This window comes from Impatiens glandulifera, unplaced genomic scaffold, assembly GCF_907164915.1.
Source record: "Impatiens glandulifera unplaced genomic scaffold, dImpGla2.1, whole genome shotgun sequence".
NCBI classification, from domain to species: Eukaryota; Viridiplantae; Streptophyta; class Magnoliopsida; order Ericales; family Balsaminaceae; genus Impatiens; species Impatiens glandulifera.
The window spans coordinates 1080950-1101401 of NW_025919138.1; the positions used below are offsets into that span (position 1 = coordinate 1080950).

At 37.0% G+C, this 20452-nt stretch overlaps 1 protein-coding gene across 1 annotated transcript; it reads left to right on the forward strand.

The window, feature by feature from the left end:
• Positions 1-466: 466 nt before the first annotated feature.
• Positions 467-1813, forward strand: LOC124917527. The gene has a single exon (XM_047457938.1). The coding sequence runs from the start codon at positions 467-469 to the stop codon at positions 1811-1813; it is 1347 nt and encodes a 448-aa protein (XP_047313894.1).
• The last annotated feature ends 18639 nt before the right edge of the window (positions 1814-20452 follow it).

The following is a 20452-nucleotide window of genomic DNA, read 5'->3' on the forward strand; positions in this document are numbered from 1 at the left end:
TCCGCCCTCTGAAACGCAAAATGAGGACGATTCAACCTCCAGCTCCGAACGAACGGCTTCCCATAATACCGAAGAAAATCTGTCCGGCAAAGAAAAAGGACCGATAGAAGAGGAACAATCGGCTAGTCTTGAACATGAAGATATCGGTGCGGACGGCCCTGGGGAGGAAGACGTTCACGATAACAACAACCAGAAGATGGCCGAGAATGTAGTACGCAGAATCATGGAGGAAATCAATCTGCAAGCTCATGAGGCATCCGAAGTATACTGTGAATGGTTCCGGTACCGATGTGACAAATTCTTCAAAAATATGCTACCGGGCCTAACCACTGGACAAAGATTCGAAAGGTTGATGGAGATAGAGGAAGACGTCATCAGCCTAACAAAAGCTAAGGATCCCAACGAAGCCTTGGACCGACACGCAATAGTGGAACCGCGTGCTCGGCTACAAAAGCTAACCGAACATATGCGAAAGCTTACAGAAAGGTATATTCCAGGAGCACCGAAGTCTCAACTACAACTCTTGGTATTGGAGTTACTTGCGGTCAAGAAAGGAGAATTCATCGACGAAGTTGCGCGGCTTGAAGCGGTGCGCGAACAGCAAAATACAACGCACTCTCCAACTCTTGAGGATGTTGACGGTCACAATCCAGGCGATAAGTCTCCTCCAGCGGATCGGACGATCGACATAACCGATGATAGGACAGAGCCTCCTCTAACCGACAATCTTGAATCTGATCAGGACCGGGATTCAGAACCGGCCATTACAGAAGGGAAGGTCACAACTATCATCAACGAATTTGCCAACACTATGGTTCGACCGTGGAAGAAGAAAATTAAGAAAGTCGTGATTCAAACAATCAAGTTGGCTGAAACAACAAGGGATGATCTTGTGAAGGCAAACGAGCGGATCACATCGGTCGAAACCAACTACGGTGAAGCCGATGTTCGGTACGGTGATCATCTCAAGCGAACTATAGCCTTGGAGGAAATGACTCCAAAGTTGGCGGATGACCTCAAGTCGGTCAACCAAAGGGTAGTGGAGTTGGAACGATCTCAAGAAAAGACCGAGAAACAACTGACAAAGGTCGATGAGGACCTGGGGCGGTCAAGCGCCCAAAACGGTTCAACACTCGACAGGGTCGAAAGCCTTGAAAAGAAGAATGCAAGTCTTGAGGAGCGAAACGACAAACTTGAAGCCGACCTCAAGGCGGTCACCGAACAGGTGAATGAACTGATAAATGCCAAGATTGCTGCCGATAAAGCGGTTGAGGAGGCAAACGCTCATGCGGCTAAGAAACTCCAGGATGCGCTGGATGAGCAGAACCGAACACAGAAGGAGGCACCACGGTCTAATGCGAAGTTCAACGAACGCTTACGGATATTAACGACCAAAAATCCGGAACTCGCAAAATCCATAGCAGCTCGAGAAGCCAAGGAGGCAAAGCGGTTCAACCTGAGAAACAAATGTTCTACGAATATGCAAAAGCTCACAAGAAGACCCAGACGGCTCCCTCCTCTTCGGCTCCGGCAACACGAAAACGGAAAGTTCCTTCGAAGAAGGCTCAAGTCGCCGAGATGCTGGAAAGAATTACCGAGACAGTTGTTGACCCTCCACCAAACCCGGCCTTGCAAACCGAGGATGACTTCGAAGAGGATCTCGAGCCGCAACCCACAAGACAGCGAGTCTTCGATGCAATTCCAGTCAGAACGGTCGGTCAACCGTTCCCTCCTCACCCGGACACCTCAGGATCTGGAGGTTCCTCTTCAAGGTCGGCTCAATCGGCTAAGGGACAACCAACAGATGACCTGATGGAAGACTTCCTGCCATCCAGATTGAACTAGGGGCTTTCTTTTCTATCTTCACTTATGTTTATTTCGGTTTCTACATATATTATATTTTGCCTTTTTGCGGTTATCTTTATTTATATATATAGTTATTTTTGGAAAACCGGCCTACATCTGCAATCTTACATAATTTTGATAATTTTAAATAAAATAATCAAAAAGGAGAAATTGATAAGATAAAAGATAGAATTTTTCAAAAAAAATTTTCAAAATTTTTCCAAAATTTTTTGAAAAATCCTCCCAAGTCAGTTTCCAAAAATCCGGCCAAATAAAACAAAACCGGCCTACGTCTGCAATCTTACATAATTTTGATAATTTTAAATAAAATAATCAAAAAGGGAGAAATTGTTAGATAAAATTAAACCGGTTAATAGAACTTAACACAAATAAACTTCCTATGTAGGAACAGACAAAGAACTGGACCGGTCAAATCACTAAACCGGTTAAGAAACTCAACCGGTCAAACACCTAAACTGACCAGAAACATGACCGCACAAAGAAGGCAAGATCGGTCAAAACAAGAAGGCCGGAAACACTAGACAGTCGGTCATTTAGAAGCCAAGGAATAACCGGAAGCCATCCGGTTAACACAAATAACCGACCAGCATAAGAAGATACTTCGGGTATCTGTTGAGAATGATACCAAAGGAACAGACTGAACATTTCCATATTCATACAAGTCTGAGGAATGTCTGCAGGCTGCAGAAAACCGTCTACAAGATCTTTCCACTTCAGGATAAATCAAAAAGACAATCTTCCAAGTACAGACAACTGTCTAACCGACAGTTACCACATTGAGTAAAAGACAAACCTAGCCGGTTTGACCTACATACTGGAAGAATAGACCGCTAGGTCTGAAAAGTTGACCGCTAGGTCTGAATCACTAAACCTCTGCTCAACCAATCAAATTCAAGGAAATGAAATGTGACCGTTGGCACATTTCACCTATAAAAGGAGTAGCTGAAGAGGAGTAAATGCGGGACACAGTGGACAATTAATTTACAAGTGATAAGATTGTGTTCTATCTCTAGAAAGCTTAAGCGCTAAGTTGAAGTGTGTATTTACAATTTCGGTTAAAATTGTACGAGTGTTATCGAGCAGGAAATAAGTCTCGATCGGATTGTGTTTGTATTCCTTAGTGAATATCCTTCTTGCGGTTTCGAGAGGAAGGGGTGACGTAGGAGCTTTATCTCCGAACATCCATAAAAACCTGTCTTGTTATTTACTTTCTGCCTGTTCTACATTCTAACCGATCTGTACTAACCCATTTACACCGCTATAACCGATTCAACACTACCCAAACCGAATCACTAAGATCCAAAAACCAACCCAGCAACTTCCAAGCCTGTCTTATCCAAAACCGGTTCTGCCTATCTCGTGAGTGTGCTGCTTCAACCTGAAACAAACCTCTTCCGCGCTTGAACCTGGTTCAAGGGTTTGTGACAGTTTGTGTAGTATTGAAACCTCGGAATTAATCTTTAACCGGATTAATCACCACCTTTGAGTGAGACACGCTAATCGGCCCAACCTCGGTCCTCCAGCCGCGACCTAGATCCTAACAACATGTCTGCCATGTGTTCAAACCGGCTAAGTGCATGTCTGCCATGTGTCCAAACCGGCTTGTGCATGTCTTCCATGTGTCAACCGGCACGACTTCCAGTGACCAATCTCCTAAAGAGAGAAAATATGACCTTTGTCATCTTTTCACTATAAAAGGAAGCTGGATCATTTTAAGAAAAAAGAGCTCTCGCGCGAACACCCAAATACGCGTGAAATTTCTACGAAAAAGATTATTCAAGAGAGAAGAAATAGAAAACAAAAGATCTTACGCATAAGTGATTGAAATTTCGAAAGTGTTTGTGTATTGTGTGTGTATTTTACCAAGTGTAAAAAGTTATTGTATTACATCATAGTGAGTGGTGTAACCGATGAGTAGCGATTAAGGCTCGTTCGGCATTGTGTGAGTGTTGTAACATTCAACTTAGTGGAGATCCTTCTCATAATCCGAGAAGAAGGGGTGACGTAGGAGGGTTTGCTCCGAACATTCATAAAAAATCTTGTCTCGTGTCATTTTTTTATTTCTAGCTTACTCACTCTAAAAACCGAACTATTACCAACCTAAACATAATCCTTAACCAAACCGTTTCATATATTCCATCTAACCGATTCCTTGTTAATCTCATCAAAACTAAGTCGTGTGCGTTGCTTCAAGCTGAAATAGACATTTCCGCCCTTGAACCCGGTTCAAGAGTCTGTAACAACTTGCGTAGTGTTAAGAACGGTTTTAGTTTTTAACCGGACTATCACCAAATTGTGTTGTGTGTTGTGTAAGCAGCTACCCTTCCTGAACCGGAACACCCCGGTCCTCCAAGGGCGTCCCCGATCCTAACAAGTGGTAACAGAGAGAGGTTCTTAACACTCTAGCAAACGAATATCATCATGTCTTTCATCAACGAGCCCCCCATGTTCTGCATCGAAGAATATGTTGATTGGAAGATACGGATGGAAGTGCATTTGGCCTCACATGACGATGACATGTGGTATGTTATTACTGATGGTTGATAAAGATTGATAAGCCAAGATACAAATGGATAACGGATGATAAGAAGATGAATAACCTAGATAATGTTGCCAAAAACATTTTGTTCAAGTCGTTGGACAGAAACATGTTTAGTAAGATCAAGTTGTACTCTTCTGCTAAAGAAATTTGGGAGAAGTTGATCCAACTATATAAGGGCAGCGACCAAATAAAGGAGAACCGGAAAGAGCATAAGGCTCTGATAGCTACTGAAATCAATAGCAAATGGGCCGATAGCGATTCAGACGACTCATCATCCAGTGACGGTGATGATAAAGCTGATACATGCTTCGCGGCTGAGAAAGAATCTGAGGTATTCGACTTTTCTTCTGAAGAATTTACTAAAGAAGACTTAGTTATTGCACTCAACGATATGGTCGCTGAGTTAAAAAACTTGTCTTTTCTCATACCAACCCGGACAAAATATGAAACCGGAGAGTCAAGTGGTACCGCTGGTGAGCCAAGCGGAACCATGACTTTCGAACCGGTTGGACTATCCTTAGAGAATGAGAAGCTCAAGGAGACAGTCCAATCGTTAACTGAAGAAAATGAGAGAATCAAATATGTCACGGCTTCTTGGAAGATATCTAGTGAAGCGGTAAGCCAGATGTCTAATTACCAAAGACATCCCAAATGTAAATTTGGTATTGGTTATAACAAATCCGTCACTCACAATCATTCCAACGGGATGAAACTCACAAAAGACAATCTTCCTTTTTGATTACTTAGAATTGTCTATCGTTCCTTGTTAGGATCGGGGACGCCTTTGGAGGACTGGGGTGTTCCGATTTCGATAGGGTAGCCGCTTACAACAACACAACACACTTTGGTGATAGTCTGGTTAAAACCGTTCTTCACACTACGCAAGCTGTTACGGACTCTTGAACCGGGTTCAAGGGCGAAAATGTCTATTTCAGCTTGAAGCAACGCACACGACTTAGTTTTGATGAGATTAACAAGGAATCGGTTAGATGGAATATATGGACCGGTTTGGTTAAGGATTATGTTTAGGTTGGTAATAGTTTGGTTTTTAGAGTGAGTAAGCCGAAAATAAAAGAAATGACACGAGACAAGAATTTTTATGAATATACGGAGCAAACTCTCCTACGTCACCCCTTCTTCTCAGATTATGAGAAGGATCTCCACTAACTTGAATGTTACAACACTCACACAATGTCGAACGAGCCTTAATCGCTACTCGTCGGTTACACCACTCACTATGATGTAATACAATAACTTTTTACACTTGGTAAAATACACACACAATACACAAACACTTTCGGAATTTCAATCACTTATGCGTAAGATCTTTTGTTTTCTGTTTCTTCTCTCTTGAATAATATTTTTCGTAGAAATTTCACGCATATTTGCGTGTTCGCGCGAGAGCTCTTTTTTTCTTGAAATGATCCAGCTTTCTTTTATAGTGAAAAGATGACAAAGGTCATATTTTCTCTCTCTAGGAGATTGGTCACTGGAAGCCGTGCCGGTTGACACATGGATGACATGCATAAGCCGGTTTGGACACATGGCAGACATGCACTTAGCTGGTTTGGACACATGGCAGACATGCACTTAGCCGGTTTGCATTTTGGACACATGGCAGACATGCACTAAGCCGGTTTGGACACATGGCAGACATGCATAAGCCGGTTTGGACACATGGCAGACATGCATAAGCCTTCGTTTTTCTCTCTTACATATTCCCAAGGAATATTGTAATAATTATTTTGCCCCATGCCTAGTTTCTTCTCTTTCATATTCCCAAGAATATTGTAATCATTATCTTGCCCCATGCCTAGTTTCTTCTCTTTCTTACATATTCCCAATGAATATTTTGTTTGTCTTAACACGTTATCTTCAAGATATTCATATTTTAGAATCATTTGCCCGTTGCAACTCAACCGGTCTTGAACTTGAACCGTTCCGGATTTCTGCACAAAGGTTGAACCTGTCCGGATTTCATCTCAAACCTAAGAGTATTTATTAGCCGGAGTTGATGGCAATTAATAACTAGAGCATATTTATGACTGGAGCGGCTGCATTTAATCAACCGGAACATTTATGACCGAGCGACTGCATTTAATCAAGCGAAGAATTTATGACCGAGCAGCTGCATTTAATCAACTGGAGCATTTAATAAACCGGAACTCATTTATGACCGAGTGGCTGCATTAAGTGTCGGTTGACCGGAGCCTTCTTTCATTAAATGTCTGTTTGACCGATCTCCTAACTGATCTCTAGTTGACCAACCGGCTGACTGAACTTCTTGGCCGAACCGGTTGACCGAGCTTTTACTTCAAACCGAAGTCAAACAACTGAACGATATATATATTTCCAACCGAACGGATTTTGCTCAATTTCCCTAAAATAGCAAAACTTTAAATATTATTTTGCAGTCGGTGAGATTTCATCCTTGGTCACCTGTGGGACAGGCAGAGATGTTTACCACTATGCTATAGCAGCTGCTTGTTATATTTAAACCAATTAATATACTTGATATGAATTAACGGTTTTTAACATATTTATTTGAACTTAATTTATCTATTCATTAAACCTTTCATAAGTTTTAACAATTATTTTCTAACAATTTATCCCTTTTTGATTATTTAGAATAAAAATTCAAAAATTGTAATGTGTGGCCGGTTTAAAATTAATGTACTTAATTTTTTTTTATCAATTTCTCCCTTTTTGATTATTTAGAATAAATATTCAAAAATTGTAATGTGTGGCCGGTTTAAAATTAACTTACTTACTTTTTCTAACAATTTCTCGCTTTTTGATTATTTAGAATAAATATTCAAAAATTGTAATGTGTGGCCGGTTTAAAATTAACTTACTTAATTTTTTTTACACCAATCCCCTTGGTTCCAACTTTAGATGGAACAGAAATCATCCACCAGAGCTGATAATCGGAAATCATTTCTCTCCTCGAAGGACAAGACGTCAACTGATGGATGAAATGGCCAATTCTGCATTTATTTCTCAAATTGAACCAAAGAAGATTGGTGAAGCTATAGTTGATCCAGATTGGATCAACGCTATGCAAGAGGAGTTAAATCAATTTGATAGAAATAAAGTGTGGTATCTTACTCCTAGACCAACTAACAAGTCAGACATAGGAACAAAATGGGTATTTAGAAACAAACTTAGTGAAGATGGCTTAGTCATTAAAAACAAAGCTCGTTTAGTTGCTCAAGGATACAGACAAGAGGAAGGTATTGATTTTGATGAGTCTTTTGCATCAGTTACAAGACTAGAGGCAATCATAATCTTCCTAGCATATGCATCATTTAAGAACTTTAAAGTCTTTCAAATAGATGTGAAAAGTGCATTCTTAAATGGAAAATTAAGTGAAGAAGTATATGTTGAGCAACCTCTTGGTTTCGTATATCATGTTTTTCCAAATCATGTTTATAGGCTTAGCAAAGCATTGTAAGGTCTAAAACAAGCTCCTAGAGCTTGGTATGACACTTTAACCAATTACTTGTTTGATCATGATTTTGTTGTTGGAACAGTGGATAAAACCTTGTTTAGATGTACTAAAGATTCTCACATATTACTTGTTCAGATATATGTTGATGACATTATTTTTGGGTCAACTAATCCCAAAATGTGTGAGAAATTTGCCAAACTGATGCAGGATAGGTTTGAAATGAGCATAATGGGAGAACTTACATTCTTCCTTGGGCTTCAGATCCGTCAGCTGGAAAATGAAACTTTCATCAACCAGGCCAAATACACCAAAGAATTGCTAAAGAAGTTTGGTTTGGAGAACTGTTCCGCAGAAGCTACTCCAATGAGTTCTTTAGTTAAATTGGATAAAGATGAATGAGGCCAAAGTGTCGATGTAACAGCATATAGAGGACTAATCGGTTTTTTGCTATATGTAACTGCTAGCAGGCCAGACATTCAATTTGTTGTTGGTGTTTGTGGCAGATTTCAGGCTGATCCTAAACTCTCTCATTTTACTGCTGCTAAACGTATTCTTAAATACTTGAAGGGAACTCAAAATGTGGGACTGTGGTATCCGAAGGATTCCAGTTTCAATTTAATTAGTTTCTCAGATGTAGATTATGCAGGATGCAAAATTGATAGACAAAGCACAAGTGGAACTTGCTAGTTCCTTGGAGATCGTCTAATCACATGGTTCTGCAAGAAGCAGACGTCGTCGCCACGTCTACAGCAGAAGCAGAGTATCTTGCAGCTGGTAGTTATTGCTCCCAAGTCTTGTGGATTCAACAACAGCTCAGAGACTATGGGATTGAGGCTGATGAATATCTAATTTTCTGCGACAACACAAGTGCTATTGCAATCTCCTACAATCCAGTTCTGCATTCTCGGATAAAGCATATTGAAATCAGGCATCATTTCATCCGAGAACACGTCAATCAGAAGCAAATTCGTCTTGAACATGTTCCTACAGATCAACAAACTGTAGACATTTTCACTATACCTCTACCGGAAGCTAAGTTTTCTCACTTTAGAAACATGCTAGGTCTTGTTGATCTTGATTGACGTAATTACGTGCATAAACTAAGGGGAACATATTGTTCAAAACATAACTGAACAGATATGAAAGACGGAGGTGTCAACTTGTCCTAAGGATTCAGAGTTTGAGAAACACAGCTACTTAGACGAACATCTACCTTAGTAGTTTCATCCTCATATGAAATCATTGTTTTGGTTATTTTAACCTGCTTGGTTAGACGGATGCGTCTAATAGACAGACACGTCTAATAGACGTTAGACGTTTTTACGTCATGAGTAAGAGGGTGCTCACGTCTAATCAGACACGCGTGTCTCACGTGCTGTTATAGCATAATTAGACGCACACGTCTAATAGACTGATTTTCAAAAAGAAGTTGAAAATGTGAAAAGGAAAATAAGACGTCTAACTACTGGTGTAATTAGACTCTTCATCTTCTGGCTTTTCGGACAACAGACTTTTAATGATTTCTGTTTAAGTTTTCTTTCCCGCCGAAAAATAAATCAGTCATTCCTCAAAAGAATTGGAGACACATGTCTCTCAATATGCAAGAAATGACTAATGTTTATGACAACTTTTGCTTATACACTTAGTATTAAACGTTCTGTTTCATGCTAACATTAAATGCTGTGTCTATTGGGAACTGTCTTTTGAAATTCTTGACGGTAGAAACAATCATTATTTTTCTTCTTCATGATTAAGACCCCGATATTAATAGGTTCATTCACTTTAAAAGATAGAAGATCCTTCAAATCCCTCTTTCTCTCTTTAGAAGTCAAATCACTCAAACCCTTGTTCATCAAATCATAATGCTGCCCTTCCAACCAAAATCGATTCAAGTGGACTTTCAATCCATATCCACTCTTCAATATCCGGGCATGCATAGGATGTTCGAATCGCTAAAAGCTTCTGGGCTGAGAAGATTCCTCACCCCTCATGAAACCTATCATGAACAGCTAGTCAACGAATTCTTCGAAACCGCTAGCTTCTATCAAGATAGTGTTATTGCTGGAGCCATAATGGGCCAGATGGTATGGATCACAGAAGAATCTTTTGGTGCATTTTTCCATCTCCCAAAAGAAGGTATTGATGATTTCTCAATCACTCCTCCTAATCTAATGATTACGATGATGAAAGTCTTTTCCGATTCCCCTGAAGTAGATATTCATGGAAAGAAAAACTTCCTGAAGGTTGAATTTGCTCTCTTAAGCGATATCATATCAAAATCCCTTCTGTCTAAAGAAACTTCCTACAAGTACTGTTCGAAGGTCTTTCAGATAATGGTGGCTATCACCAGGGGTGTTCCGGTGAACTGGACAAGCTTCCTCTTCGGGAATCTTGTGAGAATGGTTGTCGCTAGGAAGAAGATTTTCGGATTTGACGGTCCTCTCAGCTCTTTTCTCTGTCATTGTCTGAACGAACCCGGTAAGAGTTTTCCCCTTCCTTCTAAGATCCTGAACTACCAGAAAGTGGTAGATTACATTCAAAGGGTGGAAACGCTTAAGTCTAAGAAAAGGAAAAGTGAAGACTCCAACTCCCCTCTAACTGTAGTATTAAAGATCTTTTAGGTTGAAGTCTATCCTTTCCAGAAGTCATGACCAGGAAGAAGAAGAAGAAGACTAGTGATTAAATGTCTTTTTGAAGTTATTTTGAATGTTTTCATGATGTTTTTGGTAAACTTATTTTGGGTACTTTGAACAATATTTTGAGTATTTCTTCTGAAAACACTCACATGTGATTAATTTGGATGCTTTTGAATGATTAATTGCACGCTTTTTGTTTATTTGATGAATGCATGTTTATATATAGGTATGCATGTCTGCAATTTCTTCATCAAAAAGGGGAAATTGATGGGTCAAATTATTTCGACTAAGTGTTGAAATAATTTAACCATTGATATTTTGATGATGAAATAATTTATGAGTTTCGATACAGGTGTATTGAGACAATATGTTATAAGACTTGGATCTAATGAGGGTCATTAGACCGATTTTGATTTTTATTCACATAAAATTAGACGCACAGTCTAACTCATTAGAGTTAGACGTGCAGTCAAATAGACGTGTAATTAGACGGGCGGTCTAATAGTTACACGGAATTAGACGTAAGTCTAATAGAATTAAACGTACAAGTCTAACTCATCGGAGTTAGATGTGTAGTCTAATAGATGTAAAGAATTAGACGCAAGTCTAATGAATACACGGAATTAGACGTGAGTCTAATGGAATTAGACGTAAGTCTAATATATTCGGAATTAGACGTACAGTCTAACTCATCGGAGTTAGACGTGTAGTCTAATATATTTGTAATTAGACGGACAGTCTAATTGATGCAGAATTAGACGGGTAGTCTAATTAGTGAAAGTTAGACGTGCATCTATCTTATTCAGACAAGTCTGAGGTAGAACCAGAATTAGATGTGCAGTCTAACTTAGTGGAGTTAGACGTGCCAGTCTAATGGTTATTGAATAATTAGACATGTAGTCTAATTAGTGAAAGTTAGACGTGCGTCTAACTCCTTCAGACAAGTCTGAGGTAGAACCGGAATTAGACATGCAGTCTAAATCAGTGGATTTAGACGTGCCGGTCTAATGGTTATTGAATAATTAGACGGGTAGTCTAATTAGTGAAAGTTAGACGTGCGTCTAACTCCTTCAGACAAGTCTGAGGTAGAATCGGAATTAGACGCGCAGTCTAACTTAGTGGAGTTAGACGTGCCGGTCTAATGGTTATTGAATAATTAGATGGGTAGTGTAATTATTGAAAGTTAGACGTGCGTCTAACTCCTTCAGACAAGTCTGAGATAGAACCGGAATTAGACATGCCAATATAACTCAGTGGAGTTAGACGTGCCAGTCTAATGGTTATTGAATAATTAGACGGGTAGTCTAATTAGTGAAAGTTAGACGTGCGTCTAACTCTTTCAGACAAGTCTGAGGTAGAACCGGAATTAGACGTGCCAGTCTAACTCAGTGGAGTTAGACGTGCCGGTCTAATGGTTATTGAATAATTAGACGGGTAGTCTAATTAGTGAAAGTTAGACATGCCGGTCTAATGGTTATAATAATTAGACGCAAGTTTAATTCTATTAGACCAGGCGGTCTAATAGACGTTTTTCTGTTAGAAGGAGATGACCTATTTCATTAGACTGATTTTCACAATCCGTCTAACTAAAATACGTCTAATGCTCGGTTTAAGTAGTACACTTGAATCTAGAATTCCTCTACCCACGTGCTATAGCTGTACCCTACTTCTACTCCACTTTCTTGTGAAGATTAGTATAACAACTTTATACATCCAATCAAGGAATGCCACGTAAGAGAATTTTCCTCACATTACCCGTTTTGCAGGTACATCCCTGATGGAATATTCGGCGCACTACCAGTTCTGTACGACCACGATCCTTGTGCTCAGAACCTGCTGTGTACAATGGAGGCTTTCCAATGGAAGAGTGCCACGTATCATTGTTGAAGTTTCGACCGTTAGCTCCTGCTCAGTATTTAATCAATCCTAAGGACAACGGACGAAGCACCTTATCGGTTTTCAAGCATTACCAAGTCTAACGAACAAGCAATCTGATTTTGCAGAGAGAGAAACTACTCAATCATATTGCTTACTGAACTTATTCTGTGAAGCTTCTTTTCTGATTGTACTGTGTGTGAATCGAGAGAGAGAGAGCTAGAATCAAAATTCCTTAGCCGAGTGATATTTTTCATCTTGTAATTGAACAGAAAGTGTTCTGTTAAATAGTGAGCTAAGTGTGTGTGTAAACTGTATTTGATTCTCATCATATTATAGTGAATCCTTCCGGTGGTTGGAAGAAGGGGTGACGTAGGAGAGTTTCTCCGAACATCCATAAACAAACTGTTGTGTTCTTCATTTCCGTCATCTTTTCATATTTCATCTTGTGCTTCAAACCCAAGTAAACAATTCCGCCTTGAATCCGTTTCAAGTGTTTACACAAGTTTGCGTAGAATAGAAAGCGAATTAAATCCCTAACAGGATTTCTTTTAAACTATTTTTTATAAGCCTTCATCCTTAGCCAGACCCCGTCTCTATCGATAAAGCCGATCCTATCAAAGGCAGGAAATCAACATAATTTCTATTATGATTCATATACAAAGAGAAATCAGGGTAGGTATTTTAATTTTTTGATTTGATATACTCTTATAAAATAAGTATAAATGAAGATATGTAAACAAAGCTGGTAATGAATCTCAATATCAGTATCATTATATTGTTATAATTTTACTAGCATCAATTCCACCAATGTAAAGCTAAGATAAAGATGATGCAGTTAAAACAATGGTTACACTATTGACATTCATTAGATGTATGTTGCGGAAAATAAGATCCTATCTTAACATCTAATTATTAATTTTATGCATTTAACGATTAAAAGCATTATCGAAAAGGTGATACCTTTGATGCGTGAATTCAGTATATCTTGTAGTATAAAGGATGGGAGCCCCACATGTTGCTCCTCTAGTTGGTCTACACGAGCTCGTCAAAATTCAGTTGACTTCGACTGCTAGGACGAAAGAACAACAGAAAAAATCTAATTGCTTATGGGGAAAAAATTTGTTTTTCAATCAAAACTTCTCTCTCTCCCAGATCCCTATTTTCAGCTATTAAATTAGAGAGTAAGGGCAAAAGAAAACCAAAAGACCATCTTTTGGCATCCCTCCGTTTTGCAATTAATATTCATGATAAACGTTTTATTTCCGAAATAAAATCTATTCCAAATCATTATATTCATAATTAATTTGATATATCATGTTTCTATAATAAATTTACCATGGTTAGTTATTTTATTTCATAAATAAAATATTATTTCTATCATGTTTCCATAATCAATTTACCATAGTTATTTATTTCATAAATAAAATATTATTTCTAATTATTAATAATATCTAATATATTATTAATAATTAGATTTCAATCTCATTAATCTATTCTACCAACTCTAAGTGTGTGACCTCATAGGACCCAATTATAATAGCTATGGGTTTAACCCCATTAATCGTATTTGGCTTCTAGCAAAAGCACTGCGACTCCTAACATAATCAGATTAAATTATTACCGTTAATTGTCCTATCCAGGTTTAGTCATTGCACATTAAATTAAAGGACATATTTACTTCAATCTCTCACTTGTCCTTAAACATGTGTGCAATATACCTTTGTCTCTTAATGTCTTATTTGATGATATGGTGACATTCATATCCTTTATCAAATATGTTTTTGAACTTTGAGTTCGAACTGTCAATAAAACGGATGATTCAAGTAATCTATCCGAGCATGGCCATGCATTTACAGTTCTTACCCTTCAAGTGGCCGAGACAACATTCCTTTCTAATGTTTCATGTTATACACGAAGTAGGACTTCTCCAGTCTTGTATGACTATCGCTCTCACTCAATTTTTAGCAATCCCATCAACTGTTTTTATAACTCCCTTTTACGGAAGTGTTAACAGTGTTAAAGAAATACCAATTATCAAGAGAGACCATAACATACTCATGTCTGAGGAATCTATTAAACATGGTTTACTTAAAATTCTACAAATTTTGAAGATTCTTAAGCCGGTCAGTCTTACATGTATCCTCCATACACATATATGTAAATGACTAGACACCTCCATGTCCCTATAGCCCATGAAACCTAACACTATCAGTCAACTTACAATATAGTTACATATAAAATCATCAATGTCCATTTGATGATTTCGAACTATATACTTTTAATAATTCAAAACTTCATTTCGCTTAATGAGGTTTCATTCACCAGAACATTTAAGGTGATCTCATTTGTTAATAATGAATTATTTGGACATATTATTCAATATTGATTAGAAAAATATATAAATAAGAATTAAATATCATATATCATAAAATTTTTAAGTCAAACATAGAACTAGTGTCAAACACTTATAAAATCTCAATTAGTACAAAACCAAAATCAAATCCATTCTTTAATGTCCTTGAGACCCTTAGCCCTAGTGTGACTTTCATGCTTGGGTCTAGACATAGGTTTAGTTAATAGATCTGCAATGTTGTTATCAGTATGCACCTTACACATCTTAATATCACCCATATTGATGATGTGGCAAATAAGGTGATATTTCCTCATAACGTGTTTGGATTTGGAGCTCGAACTCAGTTCCTTTGCCTGAGCTATGGCACCATTGATGTCACAATAGATGTCAATAGGCCTTGAAATGCTATGAACAACACCAAGTTCATCAACGAACTTCCTTATCCAAACGGCCTCCTTTGCTACTTCACTAACAACAATGTACTAGCTTTTGTTGTGGAATCTGCTACTATATCCTGCTTAGAGCTCTTCCATCTCACAACTCCTCCATTAAGGATAAAGACATAACCCGATTGTGACTCAAAGCCATCTCGGTCAGTCTGAAAGCTCGCATCAATATATCCTTGCATAATTAATTTCTCATCTTCCCTATATACTAAGAAATCATCCTTGGTCCTTCTTAAGTACTTCAGGATATTCTTAGCTGCACTCTAGTGTACTTCTCCAGGATTTGATTGGTATCTGCTACACATGCTCAAAACATATGCAACATCTGGACGTGTACATATCATGGCATACATGATAGATCCTATAGCAGAAGTATATGGAATCTTGGTCATTTTCTCAAGCTCAACTGGTGTATTAGGACATTGCGTCTTGTTAAGATATACACCATGTTGAATGGGTAAAAACCCCTTCTTAGAATATTACATCATGAATCTTTCAAGAATCTTATCAATATAAGTTCCTTGACTTAATCCAAGTAGCCTTTTAGATCTATCTCTATAGATCTTGATTCCAAGTATGTACTCGGCATTTCCTAAGTCTTTCATTGAGAAACATTTCTTCATTCATTCTTTAATGGACTCTAGTATCAGAATGTCATTCCCAATAAGTAGTATGTCATCCACATACAGAACTAAGAATGCTACTTTACTCCCACTGAACTTCTTGTAAATACAAGGATCTTCTTCGCTTCTAATGAATTCAAATTCTTTGATCTTTTCATCAAATCGAAAGTTCCAACTCCTGGATGCTTGCTTAAGTCCTTAAATATACTTTCTTAAGCTTGCATACTTTCCCAGCATGCTTTGGATCTTCAAAACCTTCAGGTTGTGTCATGTACACATCCTCTTCTAAAAACCCATTTAGAAAAGTTGTTTTGACATCCATTTGCCATATCTCATAATCATAATATGCAGCAATAGATAGGATTATCCTAATGGATCTAATCATAACAGCTGGTGAAAATGTCTCATCATAGTCAATACCATGAACTTGTCTAAAACCTTTGGCAACTAATCTTGCCTTGTAAATAGATACATTTCCATTTTTTTTCATTTTTAAGTTTAAAAATCCATTCGCTTCCTATGGGTTTAATCCCATTTGGAAAATCTATCAAGTCCCATACTTGATTTTCAAACATCGAATCCATTTCGGACTTCATGGCTTCAAGCCATTTATTAGAGTCTGGACCCATCAATGCTTGATTATAGGTAGAAGGCTCGTTATGTTCTAAAATAAGAACACCAAGACTTACATTTAAGATAAAATCATTGTAACGTCTTGGCATAACCTTTGGCCTTTCCGATCTACAACTGGGTTCAACTTGTTCAACAACTGAATCGGAATGTGATCCACAATAATTTGCAGATCCTCTTGTTCTGGTTCTTGGATGATCTGAGGCCCTAGGCCATTAAGATTAATCATATCATCATCGATATTATCATAATCATCTTGTTGTTGAGTTTGTTGCTGTTCATCATCTTGAACTGTTTCAAGATGATTATTTCTCCCACTTGACTTGTTGGAAAAAAACTCTCTTTCCAAAAAGACACTATCCCTTGTAACAAAAACCTTTTGTTCATTTGGATGGTAGAAGTAATATCCAAAACTCCCTTTTAGATATCCTATAAAGAAACATTTATTTGATTTTGGGGTAAGTTTATCTGTTTGTAAATGTTTTACATAAGCTTCACATCCCCATATTTTAGAAAAAGATATCTTTGGAACTTTTCCAGTCCATATCTCATATGGAGTTTTGTGTACAGTTTTTTTTATGGAGTCCTATTTAGTGTTAGTACAACGCTAGTGAGGGCATATCCCCAGAAGGATACCAGAAGATTAACAAAACTCATCATTGATCGAACCATGTTTAACAAAGTCTTGTTCCTCCTTTCAGACACACCATTAAGCTATGGTGTTCCTGTGGTTGACAACTATGTTACAATGCCACCGTTTTTCAAATGATGATCAAATTCGTGGCTCAAATACTCACCACCACGATCAGATCGAAGTGCTTTTATTTTCTTGTCACATTGAGTCTCTACTTCATTTTGAAATTCGTTGAATTTTTCAAAGGACTCCGATTTATGTGACATGAGGTAAACATATCCATATCTATTAATGTCATCAATAAATGTGATGAAGTCTCTATAGCCACATCTAGCTTCTGTGCTCATCGGTCCACATATATCAGTATGTATTATGCCTAGTAGTTCAGTAGCCCTTTCAAACTTTCCTTTGAAAGGTGACCTTGTCATTTTGCCCATTAGACACGATTCACATGCAACAATGGATTCATAATTCATGTCTTTAAGAAGTCCATCTTTATGGAGCTTCTTCATGCGATTAACACCGATGTGACCCAATTGACAATGCCATAGGTAGGCTTCACTCAAATTATTTAACTTTCGTCTTTTGTTATTTATGTTATATAGTTCTGATTTGAGATCCAAAATGAAGATCCCATTACTCATTTGAGCAGTCGCATAGAAAATATCATTCTTAAAAACAGAAAACTCCCATTTTGAATGCTAAATTCAAAACCATCAGAATGTAATACAACAACCGAAATAAGGTTCTTAGTAATGCAAGGAACATAATAACAATTATTCAGTTCAAATACTAAACCAGAAGGTAAAGATAGACTATAAACTCCTACGGCAAGCGCAACAACATTTGCTCCATTTCCAACACGCATGTCTATCTCCCCTTTCTTCACCTGTCTTCTATTTCTTAGTCCCTGCACATTTGAAATAATGTGAACACAAAATGCAGTAACAAATACCCAAGTGGGACTATCATTTAATGTGAGAATATTAGTTGTCATAATTTCAATAACATAAATATCTGAAGCGAAATTGACAGTCCCATTCTTGTTTTCTTCTAAGTACTTGAGACAGTTTCTTTTCCAGTGTCCCTTGGCTTTGCAGAAAAACAATCATGATCAGAGGCTACTCTTAGCTTCCCACCACCATTGGGTATAAAAACTTGTTTGTCTTTCCCTTGGTTATTATTCCTTTTCTTGGCCACCTTCTTAAAACCCCTCCCATTATTGACATTTAGAACTTCCTTCCTTTTGTCATCAATCATATTTCCTTCAGAATTTTTAAGCAAGTTATGGAGCTCATTCAAATCATGCTTTAGACCATTCATATGGTATTTCATTTTGAATGGTGCAAAACCATCATGTAAGGATCTAAGAACAATATCAGTGGCCAAATCTTGGTCATATGGGGTCCCCAAATTTTCCATCCTCTTGAATAGTCTAGTAAGACCAATTACATGAGGACTCACAGGTTTTCCCTTCACAAGCTTGCTATCAAGTATATCCTTGTGAGTCTCATATCATTCTATCATTGCCTGATCTTGAAACAATGTTTTCAGTTTACTTAGGATGGTATAGGCATCATAATTCAAAAATCTCTTTTGCAATTCAGGTTCCATTGCGGCAAGCATTAAGCAAGTGACATGCAATGCTTCGTTTTTCAACCGAATTGTATTTTCTTACTCCTCATCAGATGAGGTTTCTGTCACCATCGGCATAGGGGTTGCAAGAGCGTCCCCACGTCCCTCAAACCTGAGAATGATTCTCAGATTCCTTTCCTAATCAAGGAAGTTCGTTCCATTGAGCTTGTTTTTCTCAACAATTGAGCGTAGAGAGAACTTAAAATTATTGTTTGCCATTATCTACATTATGTGATAGATATGCAAATTAGTCAAAAAAATTATAAATATCTATGATTAAACAATTTAATATATACGATTGCGCATTTTATTCAAGTTATAATTGTTCCTTATGAATAAAATGATTCCAAAATCCCATCACATACAAGCCCAACGTACTTTTGCACTGCCTTAGGACTTGTGTGTTTAAGGTAAGTAACAATTTACTAATTATAAACATTTCTTTATAATTCTTGGTTGATAATTCACATCCAATATTAGAATCATCTCCATGCCTCAAGATCCAAAACTTTCTTTTGGTCTCTTGTTGGGTACAACTGTATCAAAGTTTATGAATCCCCGTATAGATTCACCCTCATGAGTATAAGGTTGAGGAAGTACACCATCTCTTTTGCGAAACCCATTCAACCAAAAAACCATAAACTTCATGGGTTATGACACGGAAAGGCATTGCCCAAATAATCTTTAGGAATTAATGTTTTGTTGTCTTTTATTAAAAAATCTTTCATGGATCCTTAAACTTAAAGTTCATAAATTGAATTAAAATTATATATTATAATCTAATTATAAAATAAATTGTAAAACAATTGCCCCAAAAAATGTATTAAATAAATCATATTTATTTTAATCTTTAATATTTCTTAACTCTTAAGAAATAGTAACATAAATCACATTTATTTTAATCTTTAATATTTCTTAACTCTTAAGAAATAGTAACATAAATCATATTTATTTTATTCAAATATTTGTATTATCCACTCTTAAAATATTTATTTTAATTTTACGTTTGTTCATGTAAAATTTTCTAGGAAACTAGAAGACTAACAAATCTTCAGAAAATTATTGCATAAAAATTAACGATTAATTTATTCAATCGGTTTATGCTAAAACTTTGCTCTGATACTATTATTGACATTCATTAGATGTATGTTGCGGAAAATAAGATCATATCTTAACATCTATTTAGGATGTTCATGCATTTAGCGATTAAAAACTTTATCAAAAAGGTGATACCTTTGATGCGTGAATTCAGTATATCTTGTAGTATAAAGGATGAAAGCCGCACATGTTGCTCCTCTAGTTAGTCCACACGAGCTCGTCAAGATTCAGTTGACTTTGACTTCTAGGACGAAAGACAACAAAAGCAATCTAATTGCGTATGGGGAAAAATGAGTTTTTCAATCACAACTTCTCTCTCTCAGATCCCTATTTTCAGCTGTTAAATTAGAGAGTTAGGACAAAAGAAAACCAAAATACCATCTTTTTGGCATCCCTCCATGTTGAAATTAATATTCATGATAAACGTTTTATTTCCTAAATAAAATCTATTTCAAATCATTATATTCATAATTAATTTGGTACATCATTTTCCATAATCAATTTACCATGGTTAATTATTTTATTTCATAGATAAAATATTATTTCTATCATGTTTCCATAATCAATTTACCATGGTTAATTATTTTATTTCATAAATAAAATATTATTTCTAATTATTAATAATATCTAATATATTATTAATAATTGGATTTCATTCCC